The 18,457-nt window shown below is 35.6% G+C and overlaps 1 protein-coding gene across 4 annotated transcripts in view; it reads left to right on the forward strand.

The window, feature by feature from the left end:
• LOC128229687 (A-kinase anchor protein 9-like) overlaps positions 1–18,457 on the forward strand; it is a 152,671-nt gene that overhangs the window by 96,434 nt on the left and 37,780 nt on the right. For all 4 annotated transcript variants that reach the window (XM_052941479.1, XM_052941487.1, XM_052941496.1 and 1 more), the window contains 16 exons: positions 2,161–2,393; positions 3,285–3,404; positions 4,387–4,572; positions 4,847–5,047; positions 5,188–5,364; positions 5,973–6,164; positions 6,682–6,846; positions 8,203–8,358; positions 9,504–9,746; positions 10,668–10,796; positions 11,790–11,906; positions 13,223–13,342; positions 13,788–15,950; positions 16,548–16,685; positions 17,515–17,671; positions 18,012–18,172. In XM_052941479.1, coding sequence (XP_052797439.1) covers positions 2,161–2,393; positions 3,285–3,404; positions 4,387–4,572; positions 4,847–5,047; positions 5,188–5,364; positions 5,973–6,164; positions 6,682–6,846; positions 8,203–8,358; positions 9,504–9,746; positions 10,668–10,796; positions 11,790–11,906; positions 13,223–13,342; positions 13,788–15,950; positions 16,548–16,685; positions 17,515–17,671; positions 18,012–18,172 — 4,658 coding nt within the window. The remainder of the gene's footprint in view (positions 1–2,160; positions 2,394–3,284; positions 3,405–4,386; positions 4,573–4,846; positions 5,048–5,187; positions 5,365–5,972; positions 6,165–6,681; positions 6,847–8,202; positions 8,359–9,503; positions 9,747–10,667; positions 10,797–11,789; positions 11,907–13,222; positions 13,343–13,787; positions 15,951–16,547; positions 16,686–17,514; positions 17,672–18,011; positions 18,173–18,457) is intronic.

The raw sequence follows: 18,457 nt of genomic DNA on the forward strand, positions 1-18,457 counted from the left end.
GGAACCTCATACTTGGTAGGTGTATTGGTCATGACCAGCAGATGAACCCTATTGATTTTGAGGTCAGTGGGTCAAAGGTCAAGGTCAGTGTGACCTTAACATGAAAAACGGTTTCCGATCAATAACTTGAGAACGCTTTGACCCAGGGACCTCATACTAGGTAGGCTTATTGGTCATGACCAGCAGATGAACCCTATTGATTTTGAGGTCAGTGGGTCAAAGGTCAAGGTCAGTGTGACTGTAAGCTGAAAAAAGGTTTTCTGATTGTCCATATTTTATTTAAGTGTCCAAATCCTACTAACAATTTGGCTCCCAAGGGGGCATAAATGTTTCACTAACATCTCTTGTTTGTTTTTGCATTGATTGACATCCGAGTTTGCTTTAATTTGTAACAATTAAAGCCTCCTAAAAAGCCAGCTTGTATCTGGACAGGGCTTCACCCCATTGGAGCCTGAAAGTGGCCCCAGAACCCCTACACCCATCACTGAAATGGTGTCAGCCTTTGAGCTGCCAGGTCAAATTAATCACATCCCTGTATTCAGATTTTGCTTGTAGTATTTTTTTTTACAATCTAAATAAGTTTTTTTTTTGTTTAGAAAAACAAACCTACTTTCCTTTCCGCCCTGGATAAGGCCAACCAGTCTTTATTTATTGTGGCCCTGTCTTGACTCAAAACTTTAAAAGCAAATAAAATTATTTCTCCATAAACCATCATAAGAGGTAGCCATATAAACCTTTACTCTCATGTCTTTTAGGGCTTACAAAGTTTCTGTTTAAACTGATAATTATTCTTCAACACTCATTTATTATGTCTTCAAGAAAAGTGTATCATTTACCAAATAAATTAAATCAGAAATTATCAGTGTGATGCTTTTAAAGGTCATGATTTTATTGATAATGCAAATAAGAACAGAAGACCTTAAATAAAGTATTAATGACCCAAAACACTTGACCTTAAATGGTTCAATTTTGAAGTTGTTATAAATCATAGAAGTTTGACTACATGTAGATTTAAATAAAGATATATGCATGCAAGCCTTTTTTGTTTATTTAGCTATTATCTGTGCACAATTATCCTTGTAAAGTTTATTGACAAATAACGATTAGTGGCATTGTTTTATGGCTGAGGTGTGGACAAAAGATGGCCCGATTTTCTTGACTTATAGGCTATCCATACCAGTATCTTATTGCTAGCGAGTTTTCACTTGTAAGTCATTGAATATCAGGTTTTTCACTTTTAAGATTTAAGGGATTAAATTTCTTAAAACAATAAGTGACATTACGTTTGCTGTATAGGATATGTTAATCACCTATATATACATTTTTTTCATGATTAAAAAAAAAGACCGAAATTTGTAAAAATAATAATGACAAAATGAAATTCTTAAAAGTAATAATAACGAAAATGATTTTCTGATTTAAATCAAAGTATGATTCAGTGATTTTAGGAACAAACTAATTAAGAGAAATCAATGAAGACGTGATATACAAATGGAATTAGCTTATTTTCGGAAGTACTTACTATTGTGGCTAGTTGATTGCAAGTGTGCCATGGTGTAATGGTGTTTGCAAATTGGATTAATGGCAATAGCAAAAGTATGGATGATTTTGTTCATTTAAGGTATGAACTAATGTTTGAAAAATTAAATATGTTGTCTTATTATTCAGTATAACTCAGACAACAAAAATTTGTCATTAAATTTATGTAAACGCTTTAAAAATCTGGTAATATAATTTGACATCTTTGAACTCAAGTTAAAGCTTTGTTTTAAGCAGTTAATAATCGTATGTGTATTTTTATAAATTGAAGTTTGCATCCGGTATGTTTACCCTATGAATGCCTTGAATAACATGCATTGTTAGACTGCCTTTATTAAATTGAAGAAAAATAATAAATTACATCATTTTATGTTCTTTTTTTTCAGATTAGCAACATAATATCACTTAAGAAATAGAATTATGATTGTAATTAAGATGCTAATAACATTTCTTTCAGCACGATCCATGATGGGTAGTTTCCAGCTAGTGTTCGCAAAAGATTATTCAATGTGTCGAACAAATCATTTTCAAAATCATGAAAAATATGCTTAAAATAGATTTAAACATCATTTACACGTACCTTGAACTAACACACACCTTATTATGTGTCTTTCTATCTAGCTCTCCTGTTGGAGGTTGATCGGCTGAACAGCGAGAATCGTGAGCGGGAGGAGCAGGTTCGCACGACGCACGAGCGTTACGAGTATCGTGTCCGCGAACTGGAGACTAGCGGAGAAGATATGGAACATCACTATGGAAAACTCCTTGACGACAAGAAACAGGAAGTGGCTGACCTTCGTCTGCAGGTTGATGCCCTCGATAAACAGCTGAAGGCAAAGAAGCAGTTTATTGAGGTATGGATTGTTATAGTTAAAAATCTACTAGCATAGATTTCAATAAAGATCTTAAGGCTTAAGATCCTTAATTTCCAGGCGTAATCCAGTCTTTGCCATAACTGCGTTTCAATAAAAATGTCGTAAGGCATTTCTCACATAGATTTTGGCTGTTACAAAACATCTGTACCTGAACGCTCTTCAGCAGCGTTAGGTGAAGGAATAAGGCTTATTGAAAAGGGGCCCTGTATATTATCACTCTTAGTATATAGACTTTTAACAAAATAATCCTAAGAAATAAAACTGTCATAATTGAAAAACATAGCACTCTTAACTCTTAGAATTTTAACATAATAATATTTAGTCATAATCATATCACAAATATATAAAGTTCTGAAGCTACATTGAGTTATGAATTTCTTGCTATTATAAAATAATACTTAGTTAAAATTTAACCAGAAGCTGGTTGTATTTTGTTTCAATATGTTTCACAGAAGCTAAACATACTAAGCTGTCAATAAACAAAAAAGGGTTTCAGCCCGGTTTTTAAAAAGGGCAGGGGAAGGATATGATGTTAAGGAAGACAACGGGCACATTGCATCGAGCTGTGAAGAATTTGAACAGTTCACACAAAACTTAGGAATTGTGTTTTATTGAAGTAATGTTAGGTTTCAACTGACAAATAAGGAGAATTTGTATTTATAATCAAAAAGGACGTACAATATTTGATTGTCTTAAGCATTTAAATATCTGAAGGCAGAAGGGTGCACAAGCTGGTCTGCATAAAGGCAGAAGAGCATTACCAGAAAAAAACAGGGTGCAGCAACCTAATATAAAACCCTTATCTTGTTAATAGAAAAATATACCGTAAGGAAAGAGTAGAAATATTTAATTTTTTTCTCCCCTACATAGGAGCAGTCAGCGGAGCGTGAACAGGAGCATGAGGAGTACCAGCGGGAAATTGAGAAATGGCGGAAAAACGTGCACGATCTCGAGAAACACAACGGCTCCGAGTCACGACTTCAGACTGACGTATACAGTTTGCTTATATGTAGAACTCAACAATTTTGTATTTTGTGATTATATAGAAGGTCTGTTTAATTGATCGTTTCTATTACGTCTGATTCAGTACAGATTCTCCAATTAGGTTTTTGTAAGTTTTATCTTCAGTTGTTTACTCCAATAAAATCATAAGTCATAAGACAGGGTTCTCACTTGAATTAAGGATTAATTCTTAATTTTACTGAGTTCATGCGGTATGAGCGCCATGCCGTGATTTTGCAAAGCCATGTGCTAGTGCTTCTTGGAAAATTTGAACAATTTCGTTTGAGTGTTCATACTTCATGAACTTACTATTATAAAAATCAATCCTTATATTTATATTTTCCCCTTTTCTTTACATTATATTTTATGGAAGTAATGGTTTTGGTTTATTGGTTATTTGTTGTTTTGTTTTATTAATTTTCACGTTAATCAAAAAAAATTATCAAGTTTTTTTAATTCATGTTTTTCATATGCATCGCCATGGTCTTTTTTGCGAAACTTTGGCAACATAAAAGCAAATTTAATGTTCAGAAAATCCAGTGTGAATGTAAATATTTTAAAATATTCATCCTTCTTTGTTTGGTATGAATTTTTAAAGTGTGGGCCCCAAATAAAAGCAATAGTATGATTCCAAGGACTATGTGCAAATGAGAACCATGTCACTAAGCAGTTATAATTCTTTTAGCTGCTTTTATTGACCGCTATAACCCATCTTATGATCTATACAAAATCAGACTATTAGGTTATAACAGTGGTCGAAATGAACCCAAGCCCACAAGCCCTGCAATGGTCTTTTGGGCTCGCTCAAATTCTTGTTAAAAAATTTGATGCCAGTCTAAGAATGCGGGCCGGTTCATCCAAAAGTCTTATTTCGATGACTGTTAAAAGTATCATTCTTTACCTCTTTAAAGCCATCAGATCCTTGTATGAAACATACAATGCTGGTACAATCAACTTTTACACTCTGTAGGTTGATGAGTTGACCGAACAGCTCCAGGCCCGTATTGACCTCCACGAGACGGCAATCCAGGAGTCTGACCGTCTGCAAAAATCGCTCAAGGAAAGGGACCTGTCTGTCCGTGAACTGAAGACTCTTAATGAACAATTTGACCTTGACTTACAGGAGAAGAGTCTAGAGGTTGAACGACTTAAAGAGGTAAGGTGGAGAGGTGCTTTAAGTTTAAGTAAAATCATTATTTTATTGGCAACAGTTGATTGGTCATTGGTAGTTAAAATACAATGGTTTGAGGCTATTCAATATTCTATTAGCTATTAAATTTCATTTAATGTTGTTTGGAAAAGAAAATCTACTTTGCCTCCATCTTCACCAGTTTTATTTAAGCTGTAAAATTTGTTAGTTGTATTAGAGAATCATGTGACCCAATTCTTTAAGGAAACAAAGTTTGTATTTTAACTCTTCCTGCCTGCAGAAACTTGCCAAGCTTGAGGCCACATTTGGTACAGGAGATTTCCAGGATGATGAGTTAACGGACAGTGGGAAATCGGAGGCCCGTCCTCAGGGTCCTGCAGACTCAATAGAGCTGTCAGGGATTGAAGGGCGCAATGAGAGATCCGGGCCTCACATGACTGTCGAAGAAGAGATAAGACAAGCCGCTGACAAAACTAAGGAGGTAATGTACTCATTTTATACATTAAATAATACAGTCTCATTTTAGTTGTTGGGGATTGAGATTTTTAAAATCATTGATGGAATGAATGATTATATGGTCTTTGTCCACATTTATATTATTCTGTCTTTCATGTAATTTAGGAGCTAGTTCGGGAGAAATTCACCCTCCAGTGTGCTGTTAATGACAACCTTGTACAACTCTCGAGCCTACGTAACCAGCTGGATGAGATGCGACATCGACGCGGGATAGGAGAACCAACAGACTCGGAGAAACGTCTAGATGCAGAGAGGGAAAAGTCAGAGGAAAAAGATAAACAGGTAGGATTGGTTAAGATGATTTCAAGTGAAATAAATTATTATTCAACTGTAAATGGAAATTGTTGAAAGACAAGAAATTAAATGAATTTTTTAAGTGATTAAAACAGTGTCGTACTGATCTTCATTTTATATTCAGAGAAATGATTTTCATTTAAAGTGATTCTTTTATTCAAAATCAGTACACACACATGTATAACAAACATAAATTTTGAGTGATAAACCTTTAACTACTTACTAAATAATGGATTTATGGCACAAATATTAAATAATTGGTAAGTGCAAAAAGATTTACAGTGATCAACTATTGACTCATAAGGTAGAAACACCGTTTTTTCTGCACCTTTCTTTCAAATTAAAAATGGTATTCTCCATAAGAACCATTGTTTTCAATGATAATTCATCATTTTCGGAAAACTAAAACAAATGATTCATTGTGGTATATGGTAATCGGGAGTAAGAGTGCATCTTTAAGATGATAAAACAAATTCTGAGATTTTTTTCACAGAATTGTAAAATCTATTTATTATTAATGACAATTGAAATGCAAAATGGCAGGGACAGGAATGGTGGAGATTTTTATGGATGTATTTCAATTGTCTTATTTGCAGATATCTGAGCTGAATCTAGAAATTGAGGAACTAAAGGAGACTTTAGGTAATCGCGACCAACAGATTGAGCAATTACGAGAACAGCGTGCGCGACATCGCACATCACCGACGGAGAGCGTTCTGGAGTACGAGAGAGATCGGGACACAGAGAGACAACTAGAGGCACTCAACAGGGAGAACAAACAACTTAAGGTACGTCTACACATGTGGTAATGACAATGTGGACAAACTGATTGAGCACTGTGGTTATGAACGTGTGGACAAATCAAATAACCAATAAACAAAGTTGTTCTTAAATTTATTTCAGCAGATTGACATCAATGATTTGTTTAATTTTCTTATGAAATTTATATACGTAAATAAACCAAGGGAAGAAAGTGATATGATCAAAAGTGACATAAATTGTAAAGCAGCTCAAAAAACTGTTTCCCTGTTAATATGTTCTGCTGGATAAAACATCAACCATATAATTCATGGGTTAAATATTTTACTAAATCCACATTTATTCAAATTGTGAGTTTTAGTCTAAGAAGCTTAAGAAGGCTGGTGTTTTCATTAAGAAAAAGAACATTATCCACATTCATTTTGTCCTGTCCAGGAGAAGTCAAATCTTGTAGAGGCAAGCAAAGTACATTTAAAGAGCTCTCGTTCATTTACAAATAGTGATAGATTCATGCAAATATTCAAATTCACATTTTGTCCTGCACAGGAGCGATTGAAGCTTGCTGAGGCCAGTTTTGCTGGTGACATGTCAGGGTTGAGCCAAGGTCTGATTGAAGAGAAGAACGCGGAGATAGACCAATTATCTGACCAACTGTCCCGACTTCAGGCTGACCTTGCTGACATCAAGGCAGAACGAGGCGTTGAACACCTGGTATGTGATTGTGTAAGACATTGTGAAAGCTTAAAGAGAAGTTGTCAGGTGAAAAGGGCAGTCTTTATACTGAGACAAGAGCTGATTTTATCCAGTAATGGTTTTTGTGGAACCTGCTTGCCATCAGCTCTACATAGTAGTCACAATGGGGGTGTATATAGATGTGTCAGAGTGTGTCTGCCCACTTTCAGCCTGTTCAGGTTGTTACATGGCCATGCATTGGGGGATTTAAAATAAATTACTGTGAAAGTCAATGAACAAACTTCTTTCATAAGTGATTGTGGAGTGGCGGGCTCCATCTTTTTGGTGTTTAAATGACACACATCTAGATATCTAAGCAACACAGATTTAGCCTATTTATTCAAGCTGTAAGCTTTTTTCCCAAACAAATGAAAATATGTATTTGAAAGCCTTCATCATGTATTTAAAAGTAAATTGTTAGTTTTAACTATATCGTCAATGTACCATTATTTGATTAAGTTGTTATTCTATGAGTGACTTGAAGCTCAAACATTGTGTTTGCAAAGTAATTGTGGGTTGCAAATAACCATTTTAACGCATGTGCATGGTTTAATGCATAGTTTTTACATGACTGAATGCTGAATGTACAAGCTAATTTACTTGTCATACTAACTGTTTATGTGTAACAATTTGTTGAATTCATGTGCTTTGGTGTATAGACTTTATTATAATGATATGCTGCATCTTGAAATCGGCATAATAGTAGTAACATATATAGCCTCATATTTCATGCTTGCATTTTGTAAAAAGAATCTTTCATCTTTGCATTTCGCATATAACATGTCAATTGCATCTAACAAACGGAAATGAATTAGTGTAAAGCCAGGCAAATGAATCTATGGCGGTCGAGAAGGCACAACAGGATTAAATATCTGTAACTCTTTCAATTTGTAATGATACCAAAATATTTTTAATCGAAAAAAAGAATCAATGCTGTAAGTGACAAAGTTGTTAATTCTTCTTTTTGCCATCGTATTGTAGATAATGATCTTGATTAAATGATGCTTTTTGACAATGTAAAGCATTTTCTGTCCCAATTTTAAGTATGTATTAAGTGTAGTGCTCTTATTTGAACTTTTGGAATGTTTTATCATTGAAACATGCATTTTGTCAACATTACACACGATCTTGTCCTGTAAAATGTGAGAGACATTCATATTCATCTGTCATCCTGTCTTTCAGCACTTTCAGTGCTTTGATTTGATATTTTTAAAAAAAAAAAAGAAGAAAAAAAAAGAGTAAATATATAAAAAGTATTGGCTAGACACCATAAGTTCATTAACCTGGCTATAGAGCTTTAACCAAGCCCTTTCTCATCGCCCCCTACCCCAACAGCATAACGAGTTAGAAGCTCTACGTGAGGAAGTCAGCGTGAAGGATCGAGAGATCATGGAGCTGCAATCATCCGTCCGCGTGTCTGCAGCATTCACAGACAATTCACTAACCCCTGACTCCAGTCTGCTCAATGTTGGGGCGTCTTTTACGGACAAGGTACAAATACGCACCAGTATGGGAGAATATTCATGATTCACACTTTTTAGATTTTCGCCAAAATATTGATGGACAAAAGCTAGATCATTGAAACACTTTCATTAGACCACAAAATAAATGAAAGACTCCAGTGACATCATAATCCACAATACACAACATCTGACTTATAAAAAATCAAATTTCATTTTATTTTAAACATGATTTTTCAATTTGGCGACTTTTTCCCAAAAATAGTAAGGCTTGGATATTGAGGAGTACCAATTGTGAATTACATAAGTCGCTGCTAGTCTTTCATAAAAATTGTATGCTAGTTTTAATGCATGTAGTTTGTACAGTTTTAGCATGATATAATTAACGATAGATAGAAGCATCTGTTAGAAGTAACATTTTTAGTCCTGTTTCCTTCTCACTTTTAACTGAATGAACTAAAACATGAATGACAAATATGCATGGATATGGTTAATTAACATCAGTTAGCAAATCGTATGGTAGATTTTATTTTATTGTATATTTGTTGGGTATGGCAGAAAAACTATAGTTTTATGTCATTTTGTCTCGTTAACATAATTCTAGTTCTACTTATATCTTTTCCAATAGTAATAACACAATGCATGTTTAATCTCCACTTAACACATTAGTTTTGACAACAGGTGAGTATAGACCAGAGAATGGTGGAAATAGTGTCTGCTCGAGTAACCGCCAGTCTCACAGTGAGGTGCACACCTTTAAAGCTGCCCTCTCATAGATTGACAGTTTTGACCGTTCTTTTGATTTTTTTTTATCAGAATCAGCTTTTTTGCATCAATGCCTTCAATTCAGTCACATAAGATAACTTGCACTAGAACAGATCTCAATTGTTTGGAAAACTGCCGAAAAACACTAACGCTTTTAGCTTTAAAACATCAATTTTAAAACATAAATATGAAAAACTGCATTCTGTTGGGTTTTTTTTGTCAGCAGTCTAGTATCACTGGTTTCCAGACATTAATGCAAAAATTGACTGATTCTAAGACAAAAAATTAAAAGAGTTGTCAAAACAGTCAATCTGTGAGAATGGAGCTTTAATCTCTTGTTGAGACAAAGCAAGGATAAATTTTTGAGTAAGTTATCTCCCTTGAAGAAAATTTTTGATTATCCATTTATAGGCAAGTATTGCCCAAGAAATGGAGGAAACAGTGACAGCCCGTGTGGCCGCTGGTCTAGAAGCTGAGGTCCAGAGCCTTAAATCCCAAGTACAGACAAAAGAAGACCTGGCTGTTTCCCTTGAGACAGAGTTAGCCGCCTTAAAGGAGGAGTTAGCTGCCTTGAAGGAGGAGTTAGCTACCCTTAAAGAAGACGTCACATCGAAGGATGAGCTAATTGAAGCCTTGCAGCATAAACCTGTACAGGTAGAAAAAAAGAGCAGTTTTATCACGGACCTATAAACCATGGACTGGCAACTGCCCCATATCGGTGAAACGATAAGAAACAATAATTTACCCACAATCCTTAGCGCGCGCTCGGCAAATATCGGAAAACTCTGCCGAATCTCTGGTCGGTGATTAATGGCGATCTTCGGTTATTTCCGTCAACTCTGCTAATAATGCCTTGTTCGTTATAGATTTAATTATAATTAATAACTGTGATTTTAATCAGATTCAATTGGACTATTATTAACTGAAATGAAAGTACCACGCATATGAGTCAATTTTGATTAATGTTTTCCTACATGTATATATTTGGCCGATATCGGACGTCTCAAAAATGACCACACGGTAAGATCTCGGAATGAAATCCCGCTGCACGCGTGAGTTTGAGATTATCGCATTAACACAGATAAGAGTTGCCAATCCATGGTTTATAGGTCCATGGTTTTATTAACCTTTGATATTTATAGAAAAAGTCCTCAAGTATGAGAACAATCTAGCCAAGTTTGATGACACCAATGCCTTGTCAATCGAATGCTTATCACATTTGATATGATTTGCCTTTTGAATTCATTCTTTTATAACCACAATGTTATCATCATTCTTCATAAAGCTTTGATTATAAATTCAATAAATTTAAAAAAAAGAGCAAGTCAATCTAAGAGCAAGTATCAAATTTGAAACAACAAATGAGATCAAATTGTTTATATATTACTCTTAAGGTTCTTTTGTCAATAATTGTTTAAGGCAAAATCATTGTCGATAGTAGCCAATGATTGTTTTAATTGATTTTCGATTTTAAGCGATCATTGGAACAACACTAGATAGGGCACATTGTAATGTTACAGCTAAGTGGCAATTAACAGTTTTTGTTAATTAATTATACTTAAGAAACTATTACAGGAGGGTTTGGACCTAGAGGAGGCCAGCCATATGCAAGCATCTATTGCTGAGAAGGAGGGGATGATTGGACAACTCACTGCAGAGGTGGAAAGCATGCAGATCGAGATCACCGACCTTCATGATTTCCAGGTATTTGGAGCTTTTGTTTGGAGTTCATATGCAATACAGACAGACAGTTCAGGGATGCCATTTTTCCTCTTTTCAGCTAATTTCCCTTTTTAACCACAAAACCTTAAAATTAAAATTGTTGCCTTTTATTTGACTTATACAAAAATAGATTTTTGTAAATAGTATAACTGCTATCCCTCGAGGACGCCGGGTATCCAGCTAATACCTCAAGTGATCCAATATTTTGAACGACCCAAGTCCCAGTTCATATTGTAACAGTTTTCACCTTAAATAAATGGATAGGTACATGTAGGTCTACTTTAAGATATGTTTCCTTAGGAGAAAAAGTTGAAATAATGTCTGTATTGGTGATGATGTCAACATGTTTGTTGTGTTGCTATTTGCCTTTGCCAAAAAAATATGAAGTTAGACATCTTTTATCATAACTTTTGTACACATGACATTTTTCACAACGGTAAATCCTATATGTTTGTAGCAAGTTCCTTAACTCCTGCTTTGATAATTATTGAGTTGTGCCCCTTGATTGCTTAAAGAAGAAAACAGTGGACATGTTTTTTCATTGGAATTCAGCACTCTTGTTGAAAATGATGCTCATATTTATAATCAATATAACTTCAACTTATAACATCAATTTTGAGTGATAAACCTTTATCTACTTACTGAATAATGCTTTTATGGAAAATATCAATTACTGATGGTAACGAGATTGTAACCATGTTTTTAAAAGCTGAAAACACACAAATATTAAATGAATGGTGAGTCTATATCATTGAAATATATCATTTCAGATGGTGAAAATACCATGTTTTTGCCCCTTTTTTTCAAATTAAACTCAGTACCCTTCATAAGAACAATTGTTTATGATATTCATTTATCCTTTTCGGTAAATTACAACAATTCTATAAATTGTGGACTTGCTGAATTAAGAGTATAAGTGCATTCTTAAATATATATTGTTTATTTTTATATTTGTAAGCCTTTTGTTTTATTTAGTTAAAACTCCAAGAGGATTACGAGACAGTTCAGACGATGCTGGAAGACAAAATACGTGAAAACGAGTCACTTACAGACCGACCCCCCGATTTTGCGTCCGAGGAACATGCTCTCGTGGTACGCGAACCTCACAATATATCTAGCGTTATATCACAATGATTACAGTAATCACGTTGAGACAAGGGGATTTTGTGGAATAGTTTGATTCTCATGTGTGTTTCATCTAACAAGTGGAGGATTTGTGTAATTTCAATTGTTTTTCAATATCATATATAATTGTTGTTCTCATTACTATGGAAATGGGTGAAGGTTCTTGTATTTTCAAATTTTATACAATGTTGTTTTTAAACAAACAAAAAAATACCTATTTAGATGAAATACTTCACAAAATCCATGTTGTCTCAAAATCCATAAGATAATATTGCTGATTTAACACAGTCAGTGGTTGAGGTTGTTCATTATATGTTGCTATGTTAACACTTGCTGAATTGTTTCTAACCTGTGCCAATGTGTGTAAAGTCATAGCTTTCAATAGTCCTTTTTGCGGACACTGCCTATTGTCATATGTGACACTGCATAGCTTCCCCTGAGTCGCTGAGCTCGCCATTCCAAACACTGTCTTTGTAGTGATTCTGATGAAAATTCCACTTTAAAACAATACCCGCAAAAAGGCCTATTCTGAGAGTACACAAGTATAGGCTGATCATAGCATAACCCATTGAAACATGAATGGTTCATCAGTTCATCATTGAATTTTATACATGTCTGCAATATGACAGTGGTTTAATTTTGTTTGCTTGTTATTTTTTTTGGGGGGGGGGGGGGAACTGAGGTATTGTGATAGCCTTGTTATTGTTATTAATGGTGGTCATAACTCAAAAACTGTTGTAGGTGTTCACATGTAACTTATTACACATGTTGCCAGAGATATGTGTAGCAGGCCTATAACACTGTGTTTAATAATTGTTGAAATGAGAAAAGAAAATGAGTGCTTGCATCCCCTTGTGGTGCTCTTGTTAATATCAATAATACAATGAAAAATACAGGGACAAGCTGAGATGTCAAAAATTTAAAAATAATCCTTTTTAATGGGCACAAGGCAAGGGCCCAAACGACAATGAACTATAGACACAAGGCAAGGGCCCAAACGACAATGAACTATAGACACAAGGCAAGGGCCCAAACGACAATGAACTATAGACACAAACATATTAACATCACATACCCAAATACAATATATAATATCCCATCCACTAGTTTTGTAAAGATATCCCTTTAACTATGATATCATTATATAAAACCAACTGTATATTCAATATTCAATAATTGACCAATTACATTTTTGTCCGATTTATTGGTTTTTTAACAAACATCTGCTGTGCTAACAAGACACGCCCCGCCCCCTCACACTTGTATACTTTCCCCACCCACAGATAAAACACGAGGTGGAGATTGCCCGCCTAAAAAGAGACCTGCGGGAGAAAGATAACGTTGTTGAAGAAAAGCTTGAGGAGTTAGCTGAACTTAGCGATAAAGTAGAACTCCTTGAATCTGTGAGTGCTGCTTATTAGGTGTAGAAACAGCTGTAGTAGATTGATTAGATGGCTTCTGTAGGCAGTTTTGTGGTATTTCCACTTGTAATTTTACAGGTAGAGAAAACTGGAACCTGTTATTCATGGATAAGAAGAATTTATTTATTTAAAATTTGCCAGTGTTCAAGTTTTTGTAGTTAGCTTAATTGTATAGTAATGGGTCTCTTATTAAGGTAATTTATTTTAGTAAAAATTTTATATATGCAATAATTTATAATTAAAATGGTTTGTCCAAACCAATTAATGCATTTTTATCATTACAAATAAGTATTTCAACTTAAGTAACATTTACATTTGTAATTTATGTAAAGTCAATACATTTGAACATGCTGATACAACTTAATCCAGATCATTTAAAGATTTTGAAGAATTTGATTTAAAAAAGTACATCACTCATTTATTACAGCACATTGCCAAATACAAGGAACAGGTGAAAGACAATGATGAACAGATTCTTGAAAAGGACAAAGAAATAAAGAAACTGAGGAGAGAAATTGAAATTGCCTCTGAGGACGAAAAGTCCCGTATAATACAAGAACAGAAAGAAGAGTTGGAAAATCTTAAGGAGCAAGTTCAGAAACTTCTTGGAAGACCACCATCTCCACCAAAATCTGAGGATGAAATAGATGATGCTGTTACGCTTGGAAGACCTCCATCACCTCCTGGTGAAAACTTCACAGAAAGTAAAGCTGATGTTATTACAAGATTAAGGGTTGAGATTGAAAAACTTAAACAGCAGATTATGGATGCTAACCTTACTGGAGATGATAAGTTTGTTCTAATCCGCGATCTCAGACTAGAGAATGAAACTCTTAGAAAGCAAATTGATGCAGCCCTGAAGATTAGACCTCCCTCTCCACCTATGGAAGAAGATGAAAAGACACAGCTAATACATGAACAGAGAAGAGAAATTGAAGTGTTAAGAACTCAAGTTGAAACTGGTGTTCCTCGAACTGAAGATGAGGCATCTCAGGTTATTAGAAAGCAAGAGAAAGAGATTGTTAAGTTGAAGAAACAAGTCGAAGCTGCTTTACAAATTGCACCACCACTTCCGCCAATGAGTGAGGATGAAAAAGATAATGTGATTGAAGAGAAAGAGATGGAAGTTCAGACTCTGAAGAAAGAGTTATCTGAAGTTAAACTTAGATTAGACTCTTTGAATTCAAGTTCAGCCACTTCACTGCAAGAAAGTGTCCAGGAAAAAGAAGTTGAGATGAGTAAGAAAGAGAAAAAATTAAAGGAAGCGGAAGAAAGGGTTAAGAAGTTAGAAGAAGCTTTGGAAGATGCCAAAGAGGTTAAAGCTTATGAAGATGAAATAGAACTGAAAGAAAAACAGGATGAAATTGAGGAACTTCAAGCTGAATTGGAGACTTACAGAAGCAGAGAAGAGAGCAGTTTGTCTCAAAGTTTGGAAATGGACAAAACTGGTGAAAAATCAGACCCTAAACAACTGGTTAGGAGTATGTCATTCTACAAGGAGCAATATGAAGATAAGTGTTCTGAAACCAGACAGTTGCAGGTTCAGATAGATCTTATCAAACAGCAACTGGAGAATGCCAATAGTGAAAAACTAGAGGATGCACAAGAAGAGGTTGAACTCTTCAGAGCAGAGAATGAACAGTTGAGGGCTAAAACTGAAATTTTTGAAAAAGAGAGGGAAGAATTGAAGAGAGAGCTTACATTTACTAGAGAGAGGCAAGGGAAAACTGACAATGAACAGATTGAATCTCTTGAAAAAGAACTGCAACTGACTAAAGATGAGCTAGCTAGAGAGAGATTAGACACTGTTGAAGCAATTAATGATTTGGAACACTTGAGAGAAAGGAAAGAAAGAGAAAGAAGAGGATCACTTAAAACAATTCAGGAACTTGAACAGGATTTGGAAGAAAAGATGGCTAAAGAAAAACAACTTAATATTCAAATTAAGCAACTAAATGAAGAGCTGACTGTCATCAAACGGCAGTATGGAATAGAAGACAAGGGAACTGGTGCAGAAGCAAGAACTAGTCCAAAGTCGCTACAGTTGAGGTCTCAGGGATCATTTGAACTTTCTAATGATGTGGAAATACTGCAAGAACAGGTTATTCAATTCAAGCAACATGCTGATAAGGCGAAAGAAATTCTAGGTGAGAAACAGAAATACCAATCTCAGCTTGTGAAGCTAGAAATCCAGCATGAACAGTTACAGAAAACAATGAAGAAAGAAGTGAGCAGGCTGGAAGAACAACTTAAATCTTTCAAAACCCAGCCTGACAAAGATGTTTGGACCCAGCTTCATGCAACTCAAGATCGCCTTGAGAAGACATCTGACCAACTAGCTGAAACTGGTCTACATCTCGCAGAAACAGAATCAAGTCTGAAGCAAGTGAGTGCAGACTTAGCAGCTCGGGAAGACGAGATGAGAGGTCTACAGCAGGATCTGTGGAAGACGTCCAGCCAGTTGTCAGCAACAAGCACGAAGCTGCAGGAGACTGAGGAGAGACTGCGGCAGGCGCTGGGGCAGGTGTCAGAACGGGAGGATCAAATTCTCCACTTGCAGGGTGAAGTGCAACACCCACCAGCTGAGCAGGTGAGGCCATTTTGTTTTCAAGCTGATACTTTGTTTCAAAGAAAAACAAAGTGAAGCATTTACTTAACATACCTTTTTAAGCAATTTTCTGATCAAGGTTTATTTTGTGTAACTTAGAACTACGATGTCAATGAAATTCATTTTCTGAAGTAGTTTTTGTCAGTATTTGGTTATATTATAATTACATTATAGTGAAGGTAATTCTAGTGAATGCGGGAACATTACTGTTACAGTGATATAGTTATTTTTTATGTTTTTATTAACCAGGTTTTGAAAAAATGAAACCTGGTTATTAGAATGACATACATTGTTGTTTATTTAGGCGGGCAGCGTCAGACTTACATTTGGTTCTGAATAATTTAAGTAAGGTTTGACATATAGAGACCTTGCAAGGGATTGCATTTTGGACCCCTAGGGTCTCGTAACTTTTGGCTAAATTTTTTTAAAAAACAGATCATACTGAATAACTTAATAAGTTAATGTTGACATACTGGGACCAAATTAAGACACAATGTCTTAAGAATTGAGTTTACCATTGATTGTCACCAAGTTTTATTAAACATGCTTAATCAAAACTGAACATTTATTTATCAACAGTCCAGCAATATATCCCCACAAGAGGTAGAGAGACTACAGGATCAGCTGAGGTCTAGGGATCAGGAACTTGAACAGACCACACAGGAGGCTGACCGACTCCGTGCCCAGCTGGCAGACACCAAGAAAGAACTAGATGAAGTAGGTTGCATTTTTGTGAGTTAATTAACCTGTTATGTATGAATAATGACAAGGTTCTAAAGCCCTCTGTATGTAGAAGAAATGCTCTTTGTTATGCATTTATCATAGAAATACCTCCCATATGTTCACAAGAATCTGAGACATGCATTGGAAATGGGAGAACAACAAATGTTCATGGCTGAGAGCAAAAACAGGAGTAGTTGCCCTTTGTGTGTAGAATTAATGCCCTGGTTATGCATTAATCCATGAACTACCTCGCCTTGGTTGGCCAAAGCCTTAGAGAAGCTGTGGAAATGGGGGAAAACAGATATCTGTGGCTGAGAGCAAGGACCAGGAGTTATAGCCCTTTGTGTGTTGAGTTACTGCCCTTGTTATGCATTGATTCATGAATTATCTCCCCTAGGTTGGCAAGAGCCTTAGAGAAGCTGTTGAAATGGGGGAACAACAGATGTTGGTGGCCGAGAGCAAGGACCAGGAGTTATTTGCCTTTGTGTGTAGAATTACTGTCCTTGTTATGCATTGATTCATGAATTACCTCCCCTAGGTTGGCAAGAGCCTTAGAGAAGCTGTTGAAATGAGGGAACAACAACAGATGTCGGTGGCCGAGAGCAAGGACCAGGAGTTATAGCCCTTTGTGTGTTGAGTTACTGCCCTTGTTATGCATTGATTCATGAATTACCTCCCCTAGGTTGGCAAGAGCCTTAGAGAAGCTGTTGAAATGGGAGAACAACAGATGTTGGTGGCCGAGAGCAAGGACCAGGAGTTATTTGCCTTTGTGTGTAGAATTACTGTCCTTGTTATGCATTGATTCATGAATTACCTCCCCTAGGTTGGCAAGAGCCTTAGAGAAGCTGTTGATATGGGGGAACAACAGATGTCGGTGGCTGAAAGCAAGGACCAGGAGTTTGTTCAGCTGAAACTGGACATCCAGGCTTCCATGCAGGAGAAGGATAAACTTATCAGGGAACAGAAGAACCAACTAAAAGGTAAGTAATGAGAAGGGGGAAACATTGAAAATTGTCACCCGCTGTAGTTAACTAAGACCCAGTGAAGGAAACAAATGTGGGTTACTTACTATACACTGTATTGCAATTTAAATATGCATGGTCCTATGGACTTCAAATTCAGGGTTGATATCATTTTATGTTTAAACATGCTAGAGTGATAGGATTGAGTAGTATTGTTTTCAGCGATGCTCAGAATATAAAGAAAATGTAAAGAAAATATTATTTCTCTTGTATATTTTCTTTTGTTTGTAAGAATTTCATCATTCCATTCAATATCATTGAAAGATTACTCAATTTTTAAATATTTAAAATGGCACAGAAAAAGAGAAAGAAATGAAGAAACTTCAACAAGATGTCGAGCAAAGACAGAAAGAAGTTATCAAGGTGACAGAAGAAGCCAACAAGGCGAAGGAAGAGGTTGCACAGACAAGGCAGTCAGGGGAGACCACTACTATTGCTACATTGAGAGCTCAGCTACAGGTAGGCAGAGTTGTCTCTTTTGGTGTGGTGTGCTGTAGAAATTTGATTGGGTTTTAGGTACTTAACTGATGGGGTTTCAGGTTTTTCCATGTGTTTGAAGTGGTACATGCTTATTTGAAAAAAATGGCTTATGGTTAGACTTCTAACTTTAGATATCACTAATGGCTTAGACAAAACAATGCAATGGTTTGTAGTGGTCTTAAATAATTTTTCTTTAAAGAGCAGGAATCACGCAGTGGATGATCATAGTTACTAATAGTTTGTTTTTCGGTCATAGCACAATCT

Source organism: Mya arenaria, chromosome 1 (assembly GCF_026914265.1).
Source record: "Mya arenaria isolate MELC-2E11 chromosome 1, ASM2691426v1".
Classification (NCBI taxonomy): Eukaryota; Metazoa; Mollusca; class Bivalvia; order Myida; family Myidae; genus Mya; species Mya arenaria.